Source organism: Pleurodeles waltl, chromosome 9 (genome assembly GCF_031143425.1).
Source record: "Pleurodeles waltl isolate 20211129_DDA chromosome 9, aPleWal1.hap1.20221129, whole genome shotgun sequence".
In the NCBI taxonomy this organism is placed as follows: domain Eukaryota; kingdom Metazoa; phylum Chordata; class Amphibia; order Caudata; family Salamandridae; genus Pleurodeles; species Pleurodeles waltl.
Window position 1 is genome coordinate 770,939,359 of NC_090448.1, and position 25,545 is coordinate 770,964,903.

Here is a 25,545-nt window from a genome sequence, read left to right on the forward strand (position 1 = left end):
CAGAAGGGTGATAAATCCCATTGTTCTCTAACCTACCATGGAGAATGCCTACAGATTCGACCTTTGGGTCAGGCTGCAACGAGGGAACCCTAAGGCATTTCTCATACCTAGAGACCCAGCCAAATCCAAAGTGACATGGCTTATGTTGATCCCACAATGTTTTCATACCCAGAATTCCCTGCAGACACCAAACCTTTGGCTAAAGTCATGCCATTTCTTTGCATTACCATTAGGGAAAGGTATGGAATTTGTGGGGAATCCAGAAAATGTTTACCGCCCAGTTTTCCCACACTTCTCACAATAAAAACTGAACCCTATTTGTTTGGCTTCGCCTTCTTTCTTTGGTGGCAGTGCACTCCTGAAACCTAATTTATGTTACATAAAACAGTTGTCAAACCACATAGGCATATTTTTTTTCAAAGTACAACTTTCTCATAATCTATATTCCTGGTTCAAAATGTCTTCTGGCTGATGCATTATATTGTTATTATTAAGAATTTTCACATATCTACAAACAGAGGATTGTTATTTCTCGTTGTGTAGTCAAAATTGTTCATTCATTTTTAGAAAGAGTCAAGGATTATCTAGAACTTGTATTCAAAGGAGTTAGAGGATCTTCACTTGAAACTCCACCACAAGGGATTTTTATATCTACTATAGAAATAAATCTTAATTTAATGCATTTGTCATGATTCTGTCCATTAGGCCAAAAAGGAGTCAAACCCACATTAGTACATGTTCTTGTTGGTGGTATAAAGTTCATTATGATGTTCAAGAATATGTTGTCTCTTGTACCATATGTGCTCAAATAAATCTCTACATTCCAAACCCTCTGGCTACTTGCAGCCATTATGAGTTACTCATGAACCCTGGTGTATGACCTCTAGTGACTTCATTATAGATATTCCACCCTTAGAAGGTTTTCAAGTTACAATGGTTATCACTGGTCTTTAATACATAATTTATGGCACAAGGAGTAAATATTTTTCACACTTTTAGAAAGCTATTTATAAGGCACAAAAACAAGATCTTACTTCTAATTTTTGTCCTCAGTCCAGTGTGCAGAATGAATTAATTATTGTCTTGAACAGTTTCTACGATGTTACTGTAATGCCACCCAAATGACTCGACTTCCTATCTTCTTATAGCAGAATTGTCTTATAATGCAATTGATAGTGCCATCAAAGTTTCAGTATTCTTCTATTTGCAGTTATCCATCTAAGAATGTTCTCTTCTTCACCTCATATTGATCCCTTCATTTCAGCAGCTACTGACTATATAAACCATTTACCAAAAAGACACTAGTCTCTGACAGTTTACATCATTCTAATGTCAAAATGAGAACTGAAAAGTCAAGATCAACCTATTCTTCATTTGTCAAGATCCTCGTGTCAAGATCTTGTTCTGTCTTTGTTTTCTTCATGCTCAAGTGTCAACCACAATACTTTGGGCCACTTATCATCACTCATCAGGTTAGTCCTGTCACGTTTATCAGACGTTTCCTTGCATTTGAAGAGTTCATACTGACGTCCATCTTTATAAATGAACCTTCATGTTTCCGATCCATATCATCATTTACCTTCAGAACCGGCTCCTGTTATGGCACAAGGGCAACCTGAATATGAGGTTCAAGAAAACTGTGACTCCCAAATTCTCCAGGGTTGCTTGCAATTCTTGATGCATTTGAAAGATTATTTATCTAGTGAACACTCTTGTAAAGATGCTTCTTATGTCCGTGCATCCTTGCTGATTCATTGTTGTTTCTAGTGCCATCCAGATAAGACTAGAGCCTCACAAAGGTGGCACACTGTTTCACCTGGAAACAAGACTCATCCTACGCAGTGGTGTGCAGAATGCTTTTGGTCATTTAGCCTGTCGTCTACTGCAAAGAAGGCAGTACCCATTTGGTCCTCCTGCTTTGCATGTGGGCAGGAGATTGCTCCCACTCGTTACCACATCCGCAACAACCCGGAAGAATCTGTGTGCATTGTTAAGAGCTGAGCTGAATAATTTACTGGCAAGGCATAAGAGTATGGAGGAATAAACATGTTAAAACATAATTTCAATCTTCTCCTGCCTGCCCTAAGAAAAACAATTCTCCTGAAGACGGGGGCATGGATAGCCCTAAATCCATCCCTATTCAAGATGTCCACTTCCAGTGTTTGTGGTCAAGGTTCCCAATCCCACATGGTATCAACCTTTTTTCCTATGATGCCATTGTTTGCCTAGACCATATAAATAAATAAGGCGGCGTTGGTCAGAACAGGATGCATTGCAACACCACCTTGACCTATATTTAATTGTATTACTTGCCGTATTAGATGCTTTCTTTACCTGTTTTTTGCTCTGCAAAAGTATTCTTACTGGACTCCTTACTCAAAAGACTTTAAGCTGGGCTCCTTCATAGACCTGAATCAAGGTAGTGTTGGACCTTTACAGCCTCCTGTCCATGACAAAACTATGCACAGGATTCTGATGTAGAACAGAAGTGCAAGCTTTCATTGCAGACTGAACTTGCATAGCACAGAGAAACCAAGATATATACTCACACACAAACACACACACATACACACACTTCTCTATCTTCCATTTCCTTACATGGACAGCACACATAATAATCCCATGAGATGTGCCAACATCTACATGTAGTGATGTAGCAGAGTGGGGTGTCTCAATTTGCAATCAGTTTGAATACGTCTACTCTGAAGTGAATATTCAACTAACACTACATAGCTATGTTTCTACTCACCTTGGTCTTCTTCAGGGAGCATGGTCTGGAGAGACAAATTTAGTTCTGAACCATCTAGAAGGCAGTTCTTCATCTGTGACATAAACAGTCGTACCGCCTGAAGTGTTGCCTTACAGGGCTCTGGCACCTTCTGCCTACTCCTCAACAGTGTCAAGAAATCCTGCACCATATTGCCAAATGCTGTTCTCCTGTCCTGGGCAAGTTCCTCCACTACCCTCACAACCTTCCTCTCAGGTGGCAGGAATGAGAGGAAGACCTCGCTGACAGCCCGGAAGGGTGTCTTGGACCGCCGAATCGATGTTGTGCTCTTGCGCTGCAGCTGAGGTGAGGAGTGTTTGTGGTGCCCATCCATATCTACCTCATCAAGACTGCTGAGGGAGCTGCTGTCCAGCTCTGTGAGGGATGGGAGCCGCTTGCTATCAAAGTCCAATGGTTCTATCTCTGAGATTCGAGAAGGATTCATGGATTCAGAATCCGTAGATTTAACATCATTGTTCACATTGAGTCTTTCAGTGTGGGCTAACATCTGGACCTGTTCAGTTTGTCCAGACCTGGGCACCTGGTAGTCCTCCTCTTCCTGTGTGGGGGCAAGCATAGATACTCCCTTGAGTCCAATATCCAAGCTTCCTTTGCTGAGTTTCTTCCGTAGACGTGATCGTAGTGACATCTTGGGCTGCTTATACTCCTCATCCACACTGGGCTGCTTCATCACTGGGACCGTGCCAGGCCTTTGCCTGTGTAGGGCCTCTGCTGGGATCGGGGGTGGAGGGTTGGGAGGAGGTGAGAGTGGGCTGGAATTTTCTGTTGACACTCGCACGGTTATGCTCTTTTTGAAGCGTCCACGCTTGAGGCGGCTCTCACTCACACCGTCTTCCAGAAACAGTGGGTTGAAGAAACGAAGTGCCCCATTTGCTGCCAGGCAGTCAAGCTCAAAAGGGCTACGAGTCTTCAGGAGGCAGACAGGATTATTATCCAGCAACTCAGGGGTGGAGCAGTTGGAGAGGTCAAGGACTGGAACATCTGGTCGTACAGACTTCTCTTGATTAGACTGCAATTCCTGTGTGTTGAGCGATGAATTCCAGAACTCTAGAATGAGAAACAGTATATAGCTATGTGATAATAAGAAGTACAAAACTGTGAGTGCGTTTTTAATAATAAGAAATTTGTGTTTAAGTTTGGTTCAGCTAGACCTTCCCAAACTTGCACTATTTCACATTTGCAGAAAGAAAATGCACTTTTACTTTATGTGGACTAGCATTCTCTACAAGAATGTGTTTCTCTGTGTAATTTTCTAGTTCAGAAAGTCAGCAAAACAGATGCCTCCATGGTACTGTTCACTGCGCAAAATATAATTGTCACAATGAAGCCATGCTCAGGATTTGGCTGTCTTTGTAACATTTAAGGTCCTTTGCTCGAATCTTTTCTATGGACCATTCATTAGCCCAAACGTCTGCTGTATTTCTGTATTAGATAAACATCATGTCATTTCTTTAATTTCCTATGCACACCTCATTATTAATATGCAGCAAAGTAGGTGTTTATAAATGTAACTTATTTGATGTATCTAGTGTATTTAAAAAGTGATCAGTTTACTTGAATGTATCTGAGTTAATCCAGCTCTATTAGCCCATGTCTCACCACACTGACGGCCTTATTATGACCTTGACCTAGTGGTTTCCTCCATCACAAATGTGACCGTTATACCGTCCGCCGTACTATGATCCCATTATATTCTATGGAGATCTTAAAACGGCAGATAGAATATCCGTCACATTTGTGATGGAGAAAATCCCTCTGTCAAGGTCACAATAAGGCCCTGAGTGTGTAGTTTTCTTTCTCTAAAACCCTATAAAAGAGTATGTTTTTGGGAGATATGCCAAAAATGTCTTGCTTTCCTAACTGTGCAGACACTATGTTAGCCTGCCATTTGATTTACACTTAGAGACTTTTGCTTAATTTCTTTGGTGGCAGACTCTATGTTGGTCCCCTTCCTGAAATATACTTTGGTCCTGGCTGATACTTGCAGTCTGGCTCTCATGTTAATTTTCTTTCATTATTTTATTTTGACATATTATGATTGCTAATACCTCGCAATTTAACTTTTTGCCTACTTTTGACTTGAATTCTTGTCTTGTAGACGTTTCATTTTTTGGCACTGGGCTTAGTCCTACAAAGACTCAGACAGTCCCGATTCTACACCTCAACCCGCATTATCATTTTAATTAGAACATTGATAAAATAGATAAGACAGTGGGGTCAACATTACTTTAAGAGTTGAAGCAGCAAAGGAGAAAAGGTATATCCAGGTAATTAAGAAGCAAATAAAATACCTGTGCCACAAAAAGAGGCAAAGGATTATATTTCTATACTACACTTTTATGGGAGCTGATGGATTTTTGAGCACAAGGGCATCAGAAGTTTGACACCTGTGACCTCTGTGTTGACTTGGTGTGCTAGTGTACACTCTGAATGGAATATTGTACCCCAGCTTTTTCCTCTCCCTATCGAGTGGAAGATAGGTCCTGTCTTGACGCCACTTTGGCTTCTCTGAGTGTTTGTAACTCAGTTGCAACATCATTCAAATAAAGAGGATCTTTTTCATCCAACAATACATAAGGTCAAGGCATGTCTTGATAAATGCCTCACTCCTGAGGTTATAGCATGGCCAGATGTAAACTTAAGTGTTATAGGACTACACTTGAAAGCGTACCCAGAGCAGTTCAGGACCTGAGATAGAGTTCAGATGTCAAAGTTAAAAAGTAGGGATTGTAGGAAAGACCACAGAAGGACTCTAAAAGGCACCTTGCGTAGGAATATTCCTCCAACAAGAAGTTCTAACTATTCTTCTAACTGCTTTATTATTACTATTCCAAAAAATTCACTGGGGAAGGACAGGTTAGAGATTGGCCGGTAGTTGCAACCCTATAAAACAAGTACTCATAAAGGCAACGGGTCCAGCTTTGTGTTTATGATGAAAATCGTATGTCTTGAGCTTTCAAATGTGTTTTATTTATAGTTCATGCAAGATTATGCATCGGAAAACTCTCAGTGTACTTGCTACGAATGACATGGTGTTACAGCCTGACGCACTGCAATGTTTTCAATGCCCATGTTTACAGAATGGTGAATCTGGAATGGTGAAGCGTGAACTGTGTTGTTATCACAGCACACTTTTACAGAACAATAAGCAATAGTGCAATGTGTGTGCTTCACATTATATTGTAATTGCATTTGTAGATGCATGTGTATTTGCATTATGTCTGTTATGAATGCGCGCTGTGTGTGAACAACATTGAATTTACATTTTACACAACAAAGAATTTACAATGTCATCGCCCCTGCTCGTAAATTTGCTGAATTGAATTTCCTGCGTTACCTTGACGTGTATACTGGTGACCCACCGTGACCTCCTTCTCACGCCAAATGAAGATGCGCTGTTACTGTTTATCCCCCACCTTCAGTGTGTACACACTTAACAAGATGTTGTCTTGAAAGACAGAGAAAAACAACCATTGGCAAAGCCAACAGGTTTCACCTATGCAAGATCTAATGGTTTTGAAAATGTTTTTTAGACATGTTGCATAGCAGCGACCACACTGATGTGCAACATGGCTGAAAGTAAAAGAAAACTATAGCGCTATGACACAGTCAACACTGGCCACATCATAGTGCTATTATTTTCTTTACTTTCACCCATGTTGTACAGCATCCCAAATGCAATGCAACATGTCTAGAAAACATTGACAAAGTCAGTATATTCTAACAGTCCTAATATATCCCACTTAATGTACTGGGTGCTCAAAATGTCTACCCATGTGCCTCTGAATAACCTATTCTTCCACTGCAATCAGAGTGAGACCTATGCTTTAAAAAAAAAAAATTAAAGAGACAGAAAGTGCAGGGAGGTGGATCAAAACGCCAGGAGTAGAATACAAATAATGGCAGCTTGGTATTCAACGGAGCCGGTAGCAGATTTCTTTTTTTTAAAACAAGGATTGGCAAAGCCAATAGTTCTCAGCAATGCCTGAGCTATTGGTGTTGTCAATGTGAATTTACTTAGCCATGTTTTATAGCAGTACATCTGCTGTTCAGCATGGCCGAAAGTCAAGGAAAAAAGTACGGGACACATCTTAGCACTTTTTTGTGTCAAGGGGTAGGGACTATCAACTCAAGTAGGTAGGTGGTGGGGGAGGAGTATTGAGGAAGAGAGTAGCCGAGACCTACAACTGAATGCATCCTAATGTAATGTAATTTTTTCTGCAGTTTTATAAAGCACAAACTCAACCTCATGACATTGGAGTGCTTTACCTGAGCCCCATTTACATTACAAGAGGACACATTCATTTATGGTAGGCAAGGTGAGATTAGGTGATTTGTCTAGAATCACAGAATGTTAATCTGACATCGAGACTCAAACCTGGTTCCCCAGCTCCAAAGTCTGTAGCAGTGGCAGTTACGCCACTTCTTCTCTGCATTATGCCATAGGGCTAGAGAGATGAAAGAAGCAACAGGGGAAAAGAAGCAACAGGGTTGGGGCGAGTGGGAAGGAGAAAGAATTGATTGAGGGCTGGAGGGGACGGAGAGAGTAAAAATACAAAAACTCATATGGAGTACTTAAACACAAATTAAAAAGTAGCACCAAAGAACAAGTTACTTACCTTCAGTAATAAATTATTTGGTAGAGGCTCTATCTAGCTGCAGATTCCTTACCTTAGAATTCCCTGTAGTCAGCTTCGAATCTGGAACTTTTCTGCTGAGCAGTACCCTGCGCGTGCCGTCGGGTGGCTTCGTTCGGATCCGCATGCGTCGTCTGGCTCTGCGTGGCGTCGTCAGCGTCGTTGGACCTGTCTGTGACATCACAGTCTTCTATATAGGCACCACCCCGGCGCGCGTACGTCAGTTCTTTTCCACAACTTCCTACGCCAGAAGCGCAGAGTCATGGAAGAACCAACAGCATTTTAGTTCTACTCCTGATTGTTTGAATGAAAAAAGGCATGCCCTTAAGAAAGGCAAAAATTCCAAAACATGATGGATATATATAAATCCGTAGAGTGGGGAGGCTTGGGTGGGTGTAAGGAATCTGCAGCTAGATAGAGTCTCTACCAGATAATTTGTTATCGAAGGTAAGTAACTTGTTCATCTGATAGAGACTTCTAGTTGCAGATTCTTTACACTAGAATAGATACCCAAGCTATAAATCCTGGTGGTGGGTCTTGAGGCAATATTTCACACCAGGAAGTCATGCAGGACCGAGCGGGCAAAATGTCCCTCTCTCCTCACCTGGCTATCCAGGCAGTAGTGCCTTGCAAACATGTGCAAAGAAGCCCACGTTGCTGTTTGGCAGATGTCAAGTACTGGCACGCGATGAGCCAACGCAGTGGTAGCAGCTTTTCCTCTGGTTTAGTGAGCCCTCTGGAGGCTGCTTCTTGGCCAAAGCGTAGAAAATCTTTATACAGAGAATGGCCCAGCACGAAATGTATTGTTTCTGTACTGCCCAACCCTTCTTTGCGCCAACGTATCCCACAAGGAGTTGGTCGTCCACCCGGAACTCTTTAGTGCGGTCGAGGTAGATCGATAACGCTCTTTTTGGGTCCAGCCGATGGAGACGCTGCTCTTCCTTAGAGGAATGCGGTGGCGCAAAGAAGGTGGGCAGGGTGATATTTTGACCCAGGTGGAAAGGGGTCACCATCTTGGGGAGGAAAGGGGCACGAGTTCTGAGGACTACTTTCAGGATATATCGTGAGATATGGCGGTTTCGATAATAAAGCCTGCAGCTCACTCACTCTCCTAGCAGATGTAATTGCCACCAAAAAGGCTGTTTTGATAGTGAGCAGCCAGAGAGGACAGTTATGTAAAGGCTCAAAAGGAGCGCACATTAGGAAAGTAAGTACAAGATTAAGATCCCACTGGGGCATGACAAAAGGCACAGGTGGAAAAATATGCACAAGCCCTTTCAAAAATCTTTGTACGATGGGAGACTTGAACAAAGATGGTTGGGCGGGCAAGCGTAGAAAAGCCGATAAGGCAGCAAGATAGCCCTTGAGAGTCCCTAAGGAGGATCCCTGTTGGACGTGAGATAGAATAAACAAAAGGACATTAGATAGAGAAGAAGAAAGAGGATCAATAGACCTCTCTGTGCAATATGAAACAAAACGTTTCCACCATCAGGCATAAATTGACTTAGTAGAGGGACGCCTGGCTGCCAGAATGACATCATAGACTTCGGAAGGGAGGTCATAAACCATCAACTTTCGCCGCTTAACCTCCACCCATGAAGCCGCAAGGTTGACAGGTTCGGGTGAAGAACCTTCCCCTGCTACTGCGACAGAACATCCTCCCGAAGAGGCAACCTGATTAGAGGACTGATGCTCATTTTGAGAAGCTCTGGATACCAGACTCTCCATGCCCAATCCGGAGCCACTAGGATTACTAAGGCCCAGTCGTTCTTGATTTTCTTAAAAACTCTGGGGGGAAGTGGTATGGGCGGAAAGGCATACAGGAAGTCTGAACTCCACTCACGATGAAAAGCGTTGCCTAGCGATAGCCCCCTTGGAAACTCCAACGGGCAAAACGTCTGACAATGCACGTTCTCTACGGAAGTGAATAGATCTAACCAAGGCTCTCCCCATTGCTGAAAGAGTCCTTGCGCAACCTCCGGATGGAGATACGATTCATGATCCGCTAAGCATCGTCGGCTGAGTTTGTCCGGCCTGGCGTTCAGAGAACCTGCCAGGTGTTGAACCACCAGGGTTATGCCCTGCTGTTCCAGCCATGTCCTGAGACGCAGAGCCTCTTGACAAAGGTCCACGACCCCACACCACCCTGTTTTTTTCATTACCACATTGCAGTGGTGTTGTCCGTGAACAGCTGCACTACCTTCCCTTTCACAACAGGAAGAAATGTCTTTAATGCTAGTCGGAGTGCCTGAAGCTCCAACAAATTGATATGGAGCCCGGATTCTGACGGATGCCAGAGACCCTTGATCTCCACCTCTCCCAGATGGCTGCCGAATCCCAGAAGTGACGCATCTGTCACTACTGTGAGATCTGGTTGGGGAAGGGAGAAGAGTGTTATGCCATTAATTGTGTTTGACCAATGACTTTGTGTTTCACCACTGCGCATATTAGTTGTTCAATGTTCATCAGGAGCACATTACATTCTGTATTCAGTTTAGCTGCCTATTAGCTTTAACAAGGCATTAGGCATTACATTCTGTATTCAGTTTAGCTGCCTATTGGCTTTAACATGGCATTAGACATTACATTTGGTATTTAGGTTAGCTGCCTATTGGCTTTAACGTGGAGTTAGACATTGCAGTTGAGACATTGCAGATGAGCAGTGTTTTTCCACATGGTAGACCAAGCTGTGTTTATCAAATTGAATTCACACGAACCCTAACATGATAAGAGAGCGTATATTTGGTGTTTTCCTGTCTGCTCAGCCTTGGGAAGAGGAAAGGCTTAGGAGATCTGGCCAATCTCCAGTGGCTTGTTTTATTTCCCAGGTCTGAGAGGAAGGGGCCAGGTTTTTTTACGGTGCCCCTGGGCAGCAGCAAGGGAGAGATTCTCCAGGACTTCAGTCAGGAGCGGACGTCAGCTGCCTGGCCTCCCGTTTGGGTGGAAAATCTCCTTCTCGCAGTTGAACAGGAGTCATCAACTTGTAGGCATGAGAAGGATGACGAGCAGTGATAGGCCCTACGGTGATGCAATTTTGACTTTTATTCTCTGCTTTGAAGTTATGCTATAATATAATCACATGTATTTGCTGTGTACATTGCAATTGAGAAGTATTGAGATATAGTTTGCTTTCATTATTGCAACTACTTTTTAACGTGTGCTTCCAACCTACTAATCTCATCTTTCAGGAACCTCGTGTTGAAGTAATAATAATAAATGTCTTCTTTAAACTAAGAAGTGCATTCCAGAGAAGTTTTGTCAGCTCGGTCATAAGATAAGGAAAGCAAAACAGAAGAGTCTGCCTTTGACCCAATTGCAGTTCACTAACCACCACTGCAGATCCTTTGCAATCCCCTCTGAGATCTGAACCACGTCAGTAAGATTTCCCTGATGCTGTGCCCATTGGAACTTCAGTTCCCACTGCAGAGCCCTCATAGGCCATCTGGTCTGCTCGACCAATAGGATGCAGGAAGCCATGAGTTCCAACAGCCTCAGAGTCTGTCTCACCGAAATCCAGATAGAGGCTGAAACATCGGTATCATAGCCTGAATATCCTGGACTCGCTGCTCGTGAGGATAAGCCCGATACTACACTGTGTCCGGAACAGCTCTGATGAAAGTGAGCTTTTGAGAGGGAATCAGGTGTGACTTCGGCACATTGATAGTGAGCCCCAGCGAATGCAGGAGGTTCGCCGTCTTCTGGAGGTGGGTGACGAGAGCCTGGGGCGTCGGAGCCTTCAACAACCAAACGTCTAGGTAGTGGAAGACTGAAATCCTTGACCTGTGCAGTTGAGCTACTATCACCGCCATCATCTTTTTGAACACCCAAGGGGCACTGGTGAGACCAAAAGAGAGCACGGTAAACTGAAAGTGCTCGTGGCCAACTTTGAACCGCAAGTAACGCCTGTGGGCGGGCAGGATCGGGATATGAAAATACGCATCCTGCAAGTCCAATGCTACCATCCAGTCTCCTTGATCTAGGGCAGACAAGACCTGAACAAGAGTGAGCATCTTGAATTTCTCCTTCTTGAGGAAGAGATGTACATAAATTCAAGATAGGGCAAAGACCCTTGTTCTTTTTGGGTATCAGAAAGTAGCGGGAATAACAACCACTGCCTACCTCTGACATCGGGACCCTATCTATAGCTCCCTTGGCCAAGAGAGCCGTAACTACCTCACGGAGCAAAACCAAATGGTCCTCCATCAGCCGTTCTTTTGTCGGAGGGATAGAAGGATGGAAAGACTGGAAGGGGAGGGGATAGCCCTTCCGTATGATCTGCAAGACACATTTGTCCGTTGTGTTGAAATGCCAGTGAGGGAGATGAAATTGAATTCCAACTGGACTGACTTTGTCCTGCAGAACCACACTAGGAGGGCTTGGGCGCAGTGGAGGGGGGCTGTGTGGTGGCTGGCGTGGTACCGCACTCCTTCCGAAGCCTCGAAAGGGATGTAAGACAGACTGCTGTCGAGCTGGTGCTGACAAGCCCAAGGATCTGGCCATAGCTTGAGAATCCTTGAGCCTTTCAAGCATGGAGCCTGCCTTCTCACCAAAAAGGTGAGAGCCATCAAAGTGCATGTCCATCAAACTTGACTGGACATCCCCTGAAAAGCCAGTTGAACGTAGTCAGGCGTGGTGACATAGGGCCACTGTCGACGCAATCGCTCTACCCAGCGAGTCTGTCGTGTCCAATCCACACCTGATTGTAAACTTGGCTGCATCTCTCCCATACTTGACACCCTGGGTGAGAGTGTCCCGTATGCCCTATGGGACCTGGGGCAGCACCTGTGCCACTGTATCCCATAAAGTATGGGAGAAACGGCCCAATAGGCAAGAGGTGTTAACTGACCTCAATGCCAGGCTTGAGGAAGAAAACATTTTCTTTCCAAGTTGATCCAGCCTCTTGGATTTTCCTATCCGGGGGGAGCGTAAGGGAAGGCACCACGGGAAGTAGAGGCTTGGACCACCAAACTCTCTGGGGTGAGGTGTTGGGTAAGGAAACTAGGGTCGCTTGGAGCAGGTCGATGGCGGTGGACGACTGTCCTATTCACAGGAGCCCCTGTGCTGGGTTTGGACCATGTTCCCAGAAGGATAACCGTTGGGGCCTCACTGAAGGGCAATATCGGCTCTGATTTAGTCACCCCTGGCTGAAGCACCTCTGTCAGGAGATTCGTCCTGAATGGCACTGTGGGCAAGTCTAGGTCCAAGACCTCAGCTGCCCTATGCACCACCATAGCATAAGAAGCTCCCTCCTCCATAGCCACATTAGGAGGAGAGAGCATACCAGTATCTGGGGATGGGTCCAGTCCACTGGCCTCCCATAGATCCTCAATTTAGTCCTGTTCTTGCTCCAGATCATACTCTAAAGGTTCCTTAGACCCCTCCCACTCTTCTCCGCTCCGGCTCCGGATCATCCGGAATGAGGATGGGGCTACCACCGGTGGTGGAGGAAGCGTTGACGTCAGACGCAGCGCCGGAGGAGGTCTACTGTGCGGGACCGGCACCAGTCCGGTTCTGCTATCAGATCCTGGGGTCCCCAATGGCGCCGAGGCCAAAGCCGCTGATGTCGAGCCCAATGGGGCCCCTGATGACCCCGCAGGGCCAGAAGACCCACCCGAGGGTGCACCCCACTCAAAAACAAGGCGCATGGCCTCGTAAAATTCCTTTATTTGAGGGGGGGTTGCTCCGGTCCCCTGAAAAGGGGGGAAGACGCAGAGTCAGCCCTGGCGACGGCTTTGCGGAACTGCGCTCAGAACGTCGACGTTCCCTAGATGCCTCGTCGGCCGACGGGCGTGGCAAAATCGAAGTCTGCTTGGACATCTTCTTCCAGTGCCTCTTACCTGAGTGTTCAGATGACCTCGAATGCGAGAAAGAGGACGTGGGACTCCAGGAGCGGTGCTGCGACCTCCTCCTACTGTGGGACCGTGACCTCCTCAGAGTCGCGACGTCTGAAGACGGATGTCGAGCTGCCAGACGTTTGAGGGATCTCTCCCTCAAGGCCTTCGGAGCCTTGGCCCGACAGTCGGAACACGAAGTCGAGTCGTGATCCTTCTCCAAACACCAGAGACACACTCTGTGTGGATCCGTGACCGACCTGGTGCGATGAAATGCACCACACAGTTTGAATCCAGTTTTTCTAGAAGACATGCTTCAAACAATCAAGACGAAAAACCTTGACGTCCATCGAAGAAAAGGGTAGCTCTTTCCGGATCTGCGCTTAACCGGCGCGGAAGGAAAAGAACTGATGTACGCGCGCTGGGGTGGTGCCTATATAGAAGACCGTGATGTCACAGACAGCTCCAACGACGCTGATGACACCACACGGAGCTGGACGACGAACGTGGATCCGAACGACACCACCCGATGGCGCTCGCAGGGTACTGCTCAGCAGAAAAATTCTGGATTCGAAGCTGACGCCAGGGAATTCCAAGGTAAGGAATCTGCAGCTAGAAGTCTTTATCAGATACCAGGATCAGTTGATGGACATGCTTACTTGGGCCATGCTCTAAGGGAGGGCCAAATACAAGTAGAGGTAGGAAGCTTGCATGCCTTGGACAAACAAGAACAAAGTATACTAGAGTGATGTTGAACAGAACAAATGGTAAGCCTATAAGCAGGCTGTGCCCCACTGATTGTAAACAACCTGCCTTCATGAGACAGCTCATGCGCTGTCTACCCAAGACCTAGAAGGGCTTTCTCCCCACTTTTTTCCTCAAATTAAGCACTGGTGTACCCTTTATAGATAAGTAAATGTGAACAGATTTTACCTAAATAACTAAACTGCCCAGAAATACCTGCATCTGAGAGACGGAAGTGGTTCAATCAAGGCCAGAATTACTGGCATTGTTACTTTGGGACTAGAATTACTGAGTACACTTCCATATGTGATTTTAAAAAAAAGCATCAAAGATAGGTAATTCTATATTGATTGAAAAAATATGCAGTACCTATTATACTTCTTATTGTGTATTTATCATTAGGATTTTAGTTTGCACAGCAAGAACTAAACAATGAAAACTGTGTTTCCATTATTAAGCTGACTGGTACTTGTTGTAACACCACCAGGAGGATCAAGACAGAATCACTCTGCCAGAATACAAACTTGTGAACAATAATTTACACATAGATCTTTGCAGTCGGTGCATTGCCCACATGAGCCAATCATAAATACTCTTCCAAAACACAATTTAGAAGCCTCATTGTACTAAAGCGCCGATAATGAGTTTTAATAACTCGCCCTCTACCTTGATGTTAGTATCGACCATGGCAGGATGAGAGACTATGTCAGCCCTGAAAGTTAAATATTATTATGCTGTTTATGTTTATATAGTGTTAATATTTTACTGTTTAACTAATTGTGGACCCCTGCATCAGGCATATTAACCCATTCAGCTACCTAAACAGGTATCTGGATTTGTGCAGTGAAAAAACAAAAATGGCGTAAATTATAACTGCAGAACTTATGTTCAGTAAACACGGTGCCAGGCTCATAAACTGTCTCTAGGAGGAGCTAAAATTAATTTAGTCTTGGGGATAGGGCAAGAAAAAAAGACATGAATGAAGGGGACAGCAGCAATGAAGCGGAAAGAGTTGGAGGGAAAGGGGCAACCAACAAAGTCACAGGAGGGGTTGCAGGGGCAAGCAACAAGGAGGGAGAGGTGGTGGACGAGTCGGTGAGGGGTAGAGATGGCCTGCAAACACATGCAGACCTATGAGGTGATAGTGTAAAAATTCAAAATAAACTTCCTCTGCAAGCTTGCAGCCAGTGAAAGGACACTTGTTGCAGACAGGAAGCTGTACTTAGTTCATGCTCCACTAAAGATAGTAAGATACAAAAAGAAAGTGGAAGCAGGATGAACTAACCAATGAGAAGCATGAAAATTAGAGTGGCATTGTAACCAACAAATAAGCAGTAATGGTAATTAAGGGGCGGGCTCTAAGCCAGTTTTAAACTTTGTTTACAAGAGATTTTGCAACAATAGTGCAAGCTCTGTATCAGGCAAAATCTAAAAAAGGAAGGTATCTGGCATAAGAAAAACTGGTATGCCACACCAATTTGCAAGTGAACTGTGACTGGGAGTGCAGTCGGCAGTGAAACTATGGCCTACTTCCAGGTTTGAAAAGCCCATCCTTTTTTCACTGGCACAAATGTGCTGCTCTTCTCGGTTCCTTTAATGGTTCCTTGTCGCTTGTGAGCTTTCTTTTAACTCAGGGTGCCCTTTTTCCACAATACCATTGAAGCCGTGTGATCCTTGTCCTTTTTTAATTTGACACTGATAGTGCTTGCACCATTCATGGCAAGCATATTGTATTCTTTACTTACTTTAAGGAGCTTTGGGCATTCTCCTTCAGTGATTGGTTTCTTTTGACTTGGCTTCTTTACTCACTGTCTTGAAACAGTATTGATCACATCTTGGGTCAGCGGACAGAAATATTTTGGTGTAAAAAATTTAATTTTGACTGTCTAAGTGTATCCTTCAACCTCCAGATGGATGCACAGGGAACAATTTTACAGTCTGCAAGTGACTCATTTGGCATCAAGGACTAAGGCTGGCCAAAAGCGACAGAACAAATTGACACTGCTAAAAATAAACAACCCTTTTTAAGATGCAGCTTACGAGACAGCACAGCCGACCAGTTTGCTGAAGACTTCTTGGGTCAATTCTGAAAGCTTCCCTGGGAGTGCATTCCACTCAATGCTTATCATTGGCTTTGTATTTTGCAGCTCACAGTTGCTTGCAAGTATAGCCTGTTTACCATTGTTTCTTGTATTCTTTCACAAGTGCTTGCTTTCCTTACACAAACCTTTAAATTTTGTTCTAGTCTTTTCACATTTCCTGGGCATTCAAAGACAGAGGTCAAATGTCAGGCTCTGTCCTCAGAGGGAGCTTGGTGTTACTTTTCCTTCTCTGGCTTCAAAGTGAGAGTATTTATGTGAAAGTATTGCTACCTACTGGGGTTATGAAAGGAAAGGCTTTTTTTCTAGCACACAACAAAATGTATATGTCTGTAAATGATCTGTGCCGATATGTCAGAATATATCACAATTATGTAAGCACAAATGAAGCATTATTTTTTATAATTTTAAAATGTAGTGGAAACAAATATTTTAATACAACCAAAACAAATCAATACACTGGGTGTTGCTACTTTATTGAATATGCACTGTATAGTTTTAATAGTAAAACTGAATTTCTGTGCAAATGTCATGGTCATTTCAGTTGAAAATGTGTTGTCTGTAATAGCAGTGTGGTATCACATGGTGCATACTTCACACTACGTCACTCCACTCTACACCACTCCACCACTCTCTACTACACTGCACTCTTCTTCACTCTATTACACTCTACCCTACTCTACTCCACTCTAGAACACTCCACTCTACTCTACGATACAACGCACCATTCCATTTTACGACACTCTATGACATGCGACTCCACACCACTCTGACACCCCACTACACAACTCTCCACTCTAAGACACTATACGGCATGCCACTCTACTGTACTTTATGACATGCCACTCCACTCTATGGCATGCCACTCTACTCAGATACGCCACTCCACTCTACACCACTATACTCTATAAGGCAACACTTTACGACACTCTACTACACTCAATGCCACCCCACTCTTTAACACTTTACTACACTCTACTCCACTCCGCTCTACAGCACTCCACCCCATTATAAACCACTCTATAACACTCCACTCTACCTTCTCCAATCAACTCTACGCCACTTCACTCTACTCCCCTCCACTCTAAACCTCCACCCTAAAACACTGTACTCTACTCTATGCCACTCCACTCCGCAACTCTGTACTACACTCAATTTAACTCTGTGACACTCTACACAAGTTCTTCTATGCCACTCTATGCCATTTTACTTCACTCCTCTAGGACAAGCTACTTCCCTCTACGCCATGACACTCCACTTTACTCCACTCTATGCCACTCAACTCTACACAAGTCCACTCCACGCCACTCTCCTCTCCTATACACCATTTACTTTTAACCATGCTGAACAGAAGTCATGCAGGTAGACAACATTGTTAAAAAACATTGGCAACGCCAGCAACTCTTGCATAGGTGAGACCTATTGACTTTGTCAATGGTTGTTTCCTGTGGTGCCCGTTTTTTTTAATCCATGTGTACTCTCTATATCAACAGCTGCCTGATTTGTCACACCAATAAAAGACTTTGCAGTAAAAATGTTGAACGACTGTTGAGGCAGTTGTAGTGGTGAGGTAGAAGGGAGATGCTGCCTCGGGTAGCTTTAGTTTTTGACGTTAGGTCAGCGTTTCCATAGGAAATGCACTTTTGGTGATGCTAATAACTTTATAACCTGTTTGTCTAAATTCCACGAAACTTTCTAAAAAAGTGCTCTTTTTGCCTAGTGTGTGCCTGGAATGTTTTGGGTGATCTGTCAAGCGGGGGCCGAGAAAAAAGAGGGGTCCCAAAATGCAAAATCCCCCATGCATGTTCCAAAGTCTTCTTTAGACAAAAACTGCTAAATGGAAATACACCAAATTTGGCAGGAAGCTAGATCTTGGTCCGCATATTGTGCTTTTTGCGATTTGTTTTTTTTAATCTCCTACAACATGGGAACAAACACAAACTCTGCTCCAAGAGGGTAGGAGCATTTTCAAAGCGCTGATGCGGGCATGGAAACAGATCAAGAGGTTGCTCCCACCTAGAGGAAACAGCATATATAGCTGCTCCTTGTAGGCAGGAGCAATGCCGCCTCACGCAGCATGCTTGAAGCTGGCTAGGGCCCTGGGGCTTCCCCTTTGTCCCCAAAACGTTGAGTATGGTGGGTACCGTAGGTGGGCACCAGGGCACTTGACTTTAAATAATGGAGGCCCTGTGGGAATAGGGTCCCCGGGGCTGAAAACTGCTTGGGGGAGAGGGGCATGCAGGCCCCCTCCCTTTAAGATAAGGAGTGGCCCTGGGAGACAGGGTCCTCAAGGCATTTTAAAGGCTCTTGGTTCCCCCCTCACATCTAGAATATAAGGTCCTGAGGGGGGGTCCTCAGGGCCATAAAAGGCTCCATGGAGGGGGGGGGGCACGTTGTCCCCCTCCAGTTTAAACAAAAACAGCCCAGGAAGTAGGGGTCCACAGGGCCTAATGAGGCTCAGGGAGGGGGGATGCACAGCGCCCCTTCCCTTCAAAGAAGAAAGCCCCTGCGGGATGGGGTGCCCAAGGTGGCGGGAATGGGGTGCCCATGGCCTAATAAGGTCAGGGTGGGGAGCCATGTGCCCCCCTCCCCTTTAAAATACAAAATGCCCTGGGGAATGGGGTCCCCAGGCCCTAATAAGGCTTGGGGATGTGGCCACAGTGCCCATCTCCACTTTTTAATTGGTATTACCATGGGAGATTCAATCCACTCCTTCCTGCAGGGGTGGGGTAGGGGGAGGGGTTAATTGGCTGCAGGTCCTGGCCCTGCAGGGGAAGGGGGGTTGGCTTTAAGTATGGTAATAAAAATACTACTTTACGTTAAAAAAAAAACTCTAGAAATTCACTGAAAACAACAAAAGTTAAAGAAACATTAAAGTTAGCTGAAATGTTCGGTAAAACGTTTTAAACTAAAAGAAACTGAAAATTCACCAGTTATAGATATATATTTATCTCAAGTAACTATACTCCTGCCCTATGGTAACAATAACTCACACCCTTGCCATTCACTGCTAATTACATTACTCATGACATCTTCTGTGACATCATTGATAATATCACTGTAACATTTGCAATTAAATGATTGATGAGAAAACTGTGCATGCCGGGGGCGCGAGTATGCTTGTATCCCCGTTAATGTTCAGCTGAGATGTTATGATGCTCCGTAAATGTTAGAATCTGTTAATGTCTGCAGGCCAGTCCGCCCTGGGCTGTAAAATGCACTGTGGCCCTACTGGGACACGTCCATATGTCATCCTGACCTTCAATGTAGCTGGCCTAATCTTCATGTATCTGCAAATAAATTACTTATAACCAGTGTTCAATATGAGGAAGTGTTTGCCAGGACCCAGCTCCCGAACTCATTTTATAGCCTTTGCCTTGACGAAGCTGCTTGTATTCATGACTATGTGCACGACTGCACAGATTGTGCAGTGTCCAGATAGCTGTACACTTGCATGAAATCATTGTTGCTGCTCACTAATTGTGAGAGACAAGCACACAATGTATTCAAGAACAGCACTGCTGCCAAGGCAAATGAGCAATGGAGCCAAAGGCACACAGGCCTCTCCCAGGCCCGCCACGCCATAAGGTGGTGGCCCTTTCACTTGCCTACCCCTAGTAGATTTGAGCCAAAAGGGGGACATGCCACTGCTGTACACCCAGCACAGCCACAAGTAACTATCTAAGAAGGTGGGACTTCTGAAGTCTGGCAAAGAAGTAGCTAGATCCTAATTTAGATTTAGAACCACAGCCAAAACAAATAGGACCTGCCAAGCTGACCCATAGCAGCCAATTAACATATATGGATGTGTGTTTTTTTCCTTGAATTCTGATACTTGTAGTTTTCTGTTTTAAATATTGAGCTATAAAAAATACATTGTGCAACGAAAAAACTGTAGCGGACAAGCTACACGTACCAGGCATGGAACAACTCACGATCAATCCGTTTGTGATTCATGTGGGAAACCGCTTACTTGAAGCAAACGCAAAATGTGATGTATGCATTGGCGTGTCTAGAGTGGGGCACAACTCTAGTTGTGGTTAATGTACATAGCAATGGGCTGACAAAGAATGTATGTCACAGAACCGGATAGAATGATAGAGATGGCACTGCCAGCTGCAGTGGATGGCACTAGTAGCAACCTTTTCAAAAATCTTGGGCCCAGGAAAGAACTCATACACACTGAAGGGTCAGCACTTCAGAAACCGTAACGGGAGATTTTACGTAAACCCTGCTCTAGTCATGGAATAAGGTTTTACGGTAGGGGTGTCCAACACAGGCTCAGGAGATATGATCCAAGCCAGATTTTTAGTATATGCACATGCAAAAAATGTAAGTGAAGTGAATGTGAATCATTTTCGAAGTATTACAAGTAAACTCCAAAAGGGCCTACTCGTAGTAAACTGAATATCCCTGGCTTTCACACCCCTAAGACAGAGGCACTTCAGATTACACGAATCTGACAGGCCAAAGTAACAAACCGCAGACCTATCCCTCAGGTTGGACAGACATTAAAGCCTCACACCTGAAACCGTACATCTAATTCTTAGGATGCACAAATGTAGAGGTGCAAGCCTTAGACACGAGAACTGCCCCTTGGGGTCCACGTGCCAGACACACCGAGGTGTCTGGCAACCGAGCTGTCTCTCAGGTTCCAGACTCCCTAAAGATGAGGCCGCACGGAAGAGACACATTCACCTGGTTGTACGTTTACAGACTGGGGGCCTAACAGAAGAGGCATTCCAAAGGATGCAGAGAATTTACAGTCTTAGTCCACAAAGCTATCCCTTTAGCTGTAGACACAGACGAGTCTGCACCCCTCCACAGGATAATGTAGGCTACAAAACCCTTAGGCAGCACACAGAAGAGCCTTCCCTAATATTACAAAGACCATGCACTAAGGGCGTGCTCAGCAGAGCTATCATCTCTGAGACCCAGTCTTCAGATGGCGGAGTTACCCTTCAGGTTGCACGCTGTGTACAACCTGAAGCCTCAGTCAGCACAACCGATCCCTTGGGTGGTAGAACTATTACAGCGGGTAAAGACAGCGGAAATATCTCTCAGATTCTACAAGATGCATAGACAAAACACGCAGACAGCAGAGCTACCCTTCTTGTTATACAGCATGTGCAGGCTCAGGTTTCTGGCAGCAGAAGTGACCGCGGGCTGCAAAGAAGAGCTGGAGCATGGAAAGAGCAGTCGCTGGATACAAGTGCTCACTCAAATAAGGTAGAATCATTCCAAACGGGCCAAGGAAGACGTCCAGATTGCCTGTTCGTTTGCAAAATATCTGTCTCTGGTATTTCTTTTTTATTTCCTCTGTTATTTGAAAATGACAAGTGATATCCTTAGCAGTTAATGATTGCATTCTATGCTCGGAAAAGAGACCTATTTGTTCTAAAAAATGCTTTCCAGTGCTGTGATGAGGTCTCCGACCGAATTATTGTAAAAGAGTCAACAAATGTTGATGCGCACGTGCGTGGCACACTGTGAGCTTTGTGTTATCGTTGATTCTGAATTATGTATAGCCACAGGTAGTGGCAATTGGTTTATATCGGTGCACATAAGTGTTCGTGAAAGCGAGCCACAGTATATATGTGTACTACTCGAATATTTGTGGTTTTAAATGTGATAATGTGTATAGTGAGGTTACACTGTCATACAGCACGCCCATTTTCATTTGCAAAAAAACAAGGAAGCCCTCCGTCTCCTTACCCATGTCCTGAAAATCTTTAATAAAGGTAATTTAATAAAACAACAATATTTTGAAAAAAAAATTACAGGAAAAATAAATGTAAGAGAAATCTCTGAGGGAGGGTTCTGCCATCAAAATCTCTTCCTTTTCCCCACTGGCGTCACGTACTTTAAAACATTTAAATCCCAATTCCATTGACGTACAAGGGTGAGTTACCTCTAAAAACAAACTTAACAGCAATGGCAGAGCGACCACTTACCAACCCCGAGATGAGAGATCGCCTCCAGCTGCTTGTGAGATGTGGCCTTCATAATGGCCTCCGGCAACCTCAGCACCTGTGGGAGGATGTCCCTGCAAGGAGAGAAAATAAGGATATCACAATAGGGTGCTCTCAAGCGCTGTCTCATGAGGACCATATAATGTGCCCAAGAGCCCTGCACTATTCCAAGGACTGGAAGTTTGAGGGGAGTGCTTGACCTGGAAGTCTCTGTAGATTTCTAGTGACAATGGCAGCCTTGCAACTCAGACCACAGCTTAATGGAGGCCCCATAAGGCAGACTTATGGATCAGTAGCAAATGCTACTACAGCCTTTCGCCTGTGTTGACTACAGTTTTGGATCTGTTCATGGGCAGCCCCACAGATGACCCACCTTGGGCAAACCTGCAACCATAGGCAATATGTTTGGGAAAAAGAGTTGAGAGTAATGACTAGTCTTTGAGCAGCTCACTTGTTACCCCTCCTTTTTCAACCTACTTAATCCACTAAAATCTGCCATTAGCCAACCCCATTTCATGGACACATTCCATACGCATCTCAGTTCTTCTCACAATCATCTGTCTTCCATCCTCACACTCATAGACCTTTCCACGTCCTTGACACCGCAGCTATCTCAACCGTGCTTGGGACCCTCACCTCATTGGAGATTAAAGGTAAAGCATTAGAACTTGAATTGCTTCCTCTGTGATTACTGGTGCCAAATGGATTTGCTGCCTGCTCTTGGCCTTCGGGTATGCCTCAAGGATCAGCTGATGGACCACTCCTGTACTTCCTCCCAGCCCCGCCCTTTGTAACATGGTCTCGTCCTTTGGCTTTCAATACCATCTATACAGGGAGTGCAGAATTATTAGGCAAATGAGTATTTTGACCACATCATCCTCTTTATGCATGTTGTCTTACTCCAAGCTGTATAGGCTCGAAAGCCTACTACCAATTAAGCATATGAGGTGATGTGCATCTCTGTAATGAGAAGGGGTGTGGTCTAATGACATCAACACCCTATATCAGGTGTGCATAATTATTAGGCAACTTCCTTTCCTTTGGCAAAATGGGTCAAAAGAAGGACTTGACAGGCTCAGAAAAGTCAAAAATAGTGAGATATCATGCAGAGGGATGCAGCACTCTTAAAATTGCAAAGCTTCTGAAGCGTGATCATCGAACAATCAAGCGTTTCATTCAAAATAGTCAACAGGGTCGCAAGAAGCGTGTGGAAAAACCAAGGCGCAAAATAACTGCCCATGAACTGAGAAAAGTCAAGCGTGCAGCTGCCACGATGCCACTTGCCACCAGTTTGGCCATATTTCAGAGCTGCAACATCACTGGAGTGCCCAAAAGCACAAGGTGTGCAATACTCAGAGACATGGCAAAGGTAAGAAAGGCTGAAAGACGACCACCACTGAACAAGACACACAAGCTGAAACGTCAAGACTGGGCCAAGAAATATCTCAAGACTGATTTTTCTAAGGTTTTATGGACTGATGAAATGAGAGTGAGTCTTGATGGGCCAGATGGATGGGCCCGTGGCTGGATTGGTAAAGGGCAGAGAGCTCCAGTCCGACTCAGACGCCAGAAAGGTGGAGGTGGAGTACTGGTTTGGGCTGGTATCATCAAAGATGAGCTTGTGGGGCCTTTTCGGGTTGAGGATGGAGTCAAGCTCAACTCCCAGTCCTACTGCCAGTTCCTGGAAGACACCTTCTTCAAGCAGTGGTACAGGAAGAAGTCTGCATCCTTCAAGAAAAACATGATTTTCATGCAGGACAATGCTCCATCACACGCGTCCAAGTACTCCACAGCGTGGCTGGCAAGAAAGGGTACAAAAGAAGGAAATCTAATGACATGGCCTCCTTGTTCACCTGATCTGAACCCCATTGAGAACCTGTGGTCCATCATCAAATGTGAGATTTACAAGGAGGGAAAACAGTACACCTCTCTGAACAGTGTCTGGGAGGCTGTGGTTGCTGCTGCACACAATGTTGATGGTGAACAGATCAAAACACTGACAGAATCCATGGATGGCAGGCTTTTGAGTGTCCTTGCAAAGAAAGGTGGCTATATTGGTCACTGATTTGTTTTTGTTTTGTTTTTGAATGTCAGAAATGTATATTTGTGAATGTTGAGATGTTATATTGGTTTCACTGGTAATAATAAATAATTGAAATGGGTATATATTTTTTTTTGTTAAGTTGCCTAATAATTATGCACAGTAATAGTCACCTGCACACACAGATATCCCCCTAACATAGCTAAAACTAAAAACAAACTAAAAACTACTTCCAAAAATATTCAGCTTTGATATTAATGAGTGTTTTGGGTTCATTGAGAACATGGTTGTTGTTCAATAATAAAATGAATCCTCAAAAATACAACTTGCCTAATAATTCTGCACTCCCTGTATGATGAAATTGAGACCACTCTGTAGCCCTTAAGATCAAAATATCACACCTAAGCAGTACATGGCCACTTCCTCTCTCCCACCAGGGTTTTAAATCCCAGCTCCTGGAATTTTAAAATCCTGAACTTGATAACCTGTTGTAGCCTTCACTATCCACAGCCCTGTTCTCTCCATACACACATCCTTCCAAAAGCCCTGTTCCAAAATGCCACCACTATGCAAGTATGTAAATCAGGCTTGGTTCCAGGAATTTATATCTGGATGGGCCAAGGTTGCATGTGGGTGGGCCAACGTGTACCCACTTTTTCGACAATTCTAGAGGTAGCCTACAACCAGGGCTCTGGTGCCACTGCACCTGCTGCATCATTGGAAGGTAACCCCCTGTCTCCTCTTCCCCAACACACACCTCTCAAATCATCTAAAGGCAGTATTTTTCTCCCTATCAGTACACAAGTAATACAGCTATTATTAAAAATTGCAAAATAAAATGTATTCTAGAGATTTCTTATTGCCCCTTGACTGATAATTAAAGTGAACAAAAGTGAAACAAAAAAAATCACATTTGCCGACATGGAGGAAGTACTTAACAGGTGCTTTCTCTGTGGCCTCTTTTGCTGTTACTGGGAGGGCCAAATGTCATGTTTAGGTGGACCTGGGCCACCCGCTAGAACTGGGCCTGATGTAAACACTGTAAATATGTTAGATGTATGAATACAATAGCCGTCCTCCATCACCACTCACATGTCACATACCATCAACACCTCATCTATCAATCTATCAGCCTGTTCTTGGGCACTCTACACCTACACCGTGTAGGCTCTACACCTAGGATCAGCTCGAAGGGCTGCTAAATCAAAATAAAAGTAGTTTTAAAAAAACATTGAGAGTGTGCACCAAGATCCACTGTGTTGATAATGATGTGGACCTGGTATATTTGTGATGTATCCATCGAGATCAGCGAGGCCAGGGTTTATGGATAGGTACCCTCCTGCAGTCTAAACCCCCTTTATAGACTGTTGTGGGGTCGAAAGGCAGCCCACCCCTGGGTCAGAAGGCACAGGACCTGGACGGAGCTTCCATTG

General features: G+C 44.5%; 2 protein-coding genes across 3 annotated transcripts in view; one reads left to right on the top strand and one right to left on the bottom strand.

Annotated features, from left to right (window-relative positions):
* Positions 1-25,545, top strand: part of LOC138259947 (uncharacterized) — a 100,589-nt gene that overhangs the window by 34,354 nt on the left and 40,690 nt on the right. The gene's annotated exons all lie outside the window — the stretch shown is intronic.
* RIN1 (Ras and Rab interactor 1) overlaps positions 1-25,545 on the bottom strand; it is a 111,430-nt gene that overhangs the window by 19,507 nt on the left and 66,378 nt on the right. For both annotated transcript variants that reach the window (XM_069207942.1, XM_069207941.1), the window contains 2 exons: positions 22,054-22,145; positions 2,750-3,835 (listed from right to left, as the gene is read on the bottom strand). In XM_069207942.1, the coding sequence (XP_069064043.1) occupies positions 2,750-3,835; positions 22,054-22,145 (1,178 nt within the window). The remainder of the gene's footprint in view (positions 1-2,749; positions 3,836-22,053; positions 22,146-25,545) is intronic.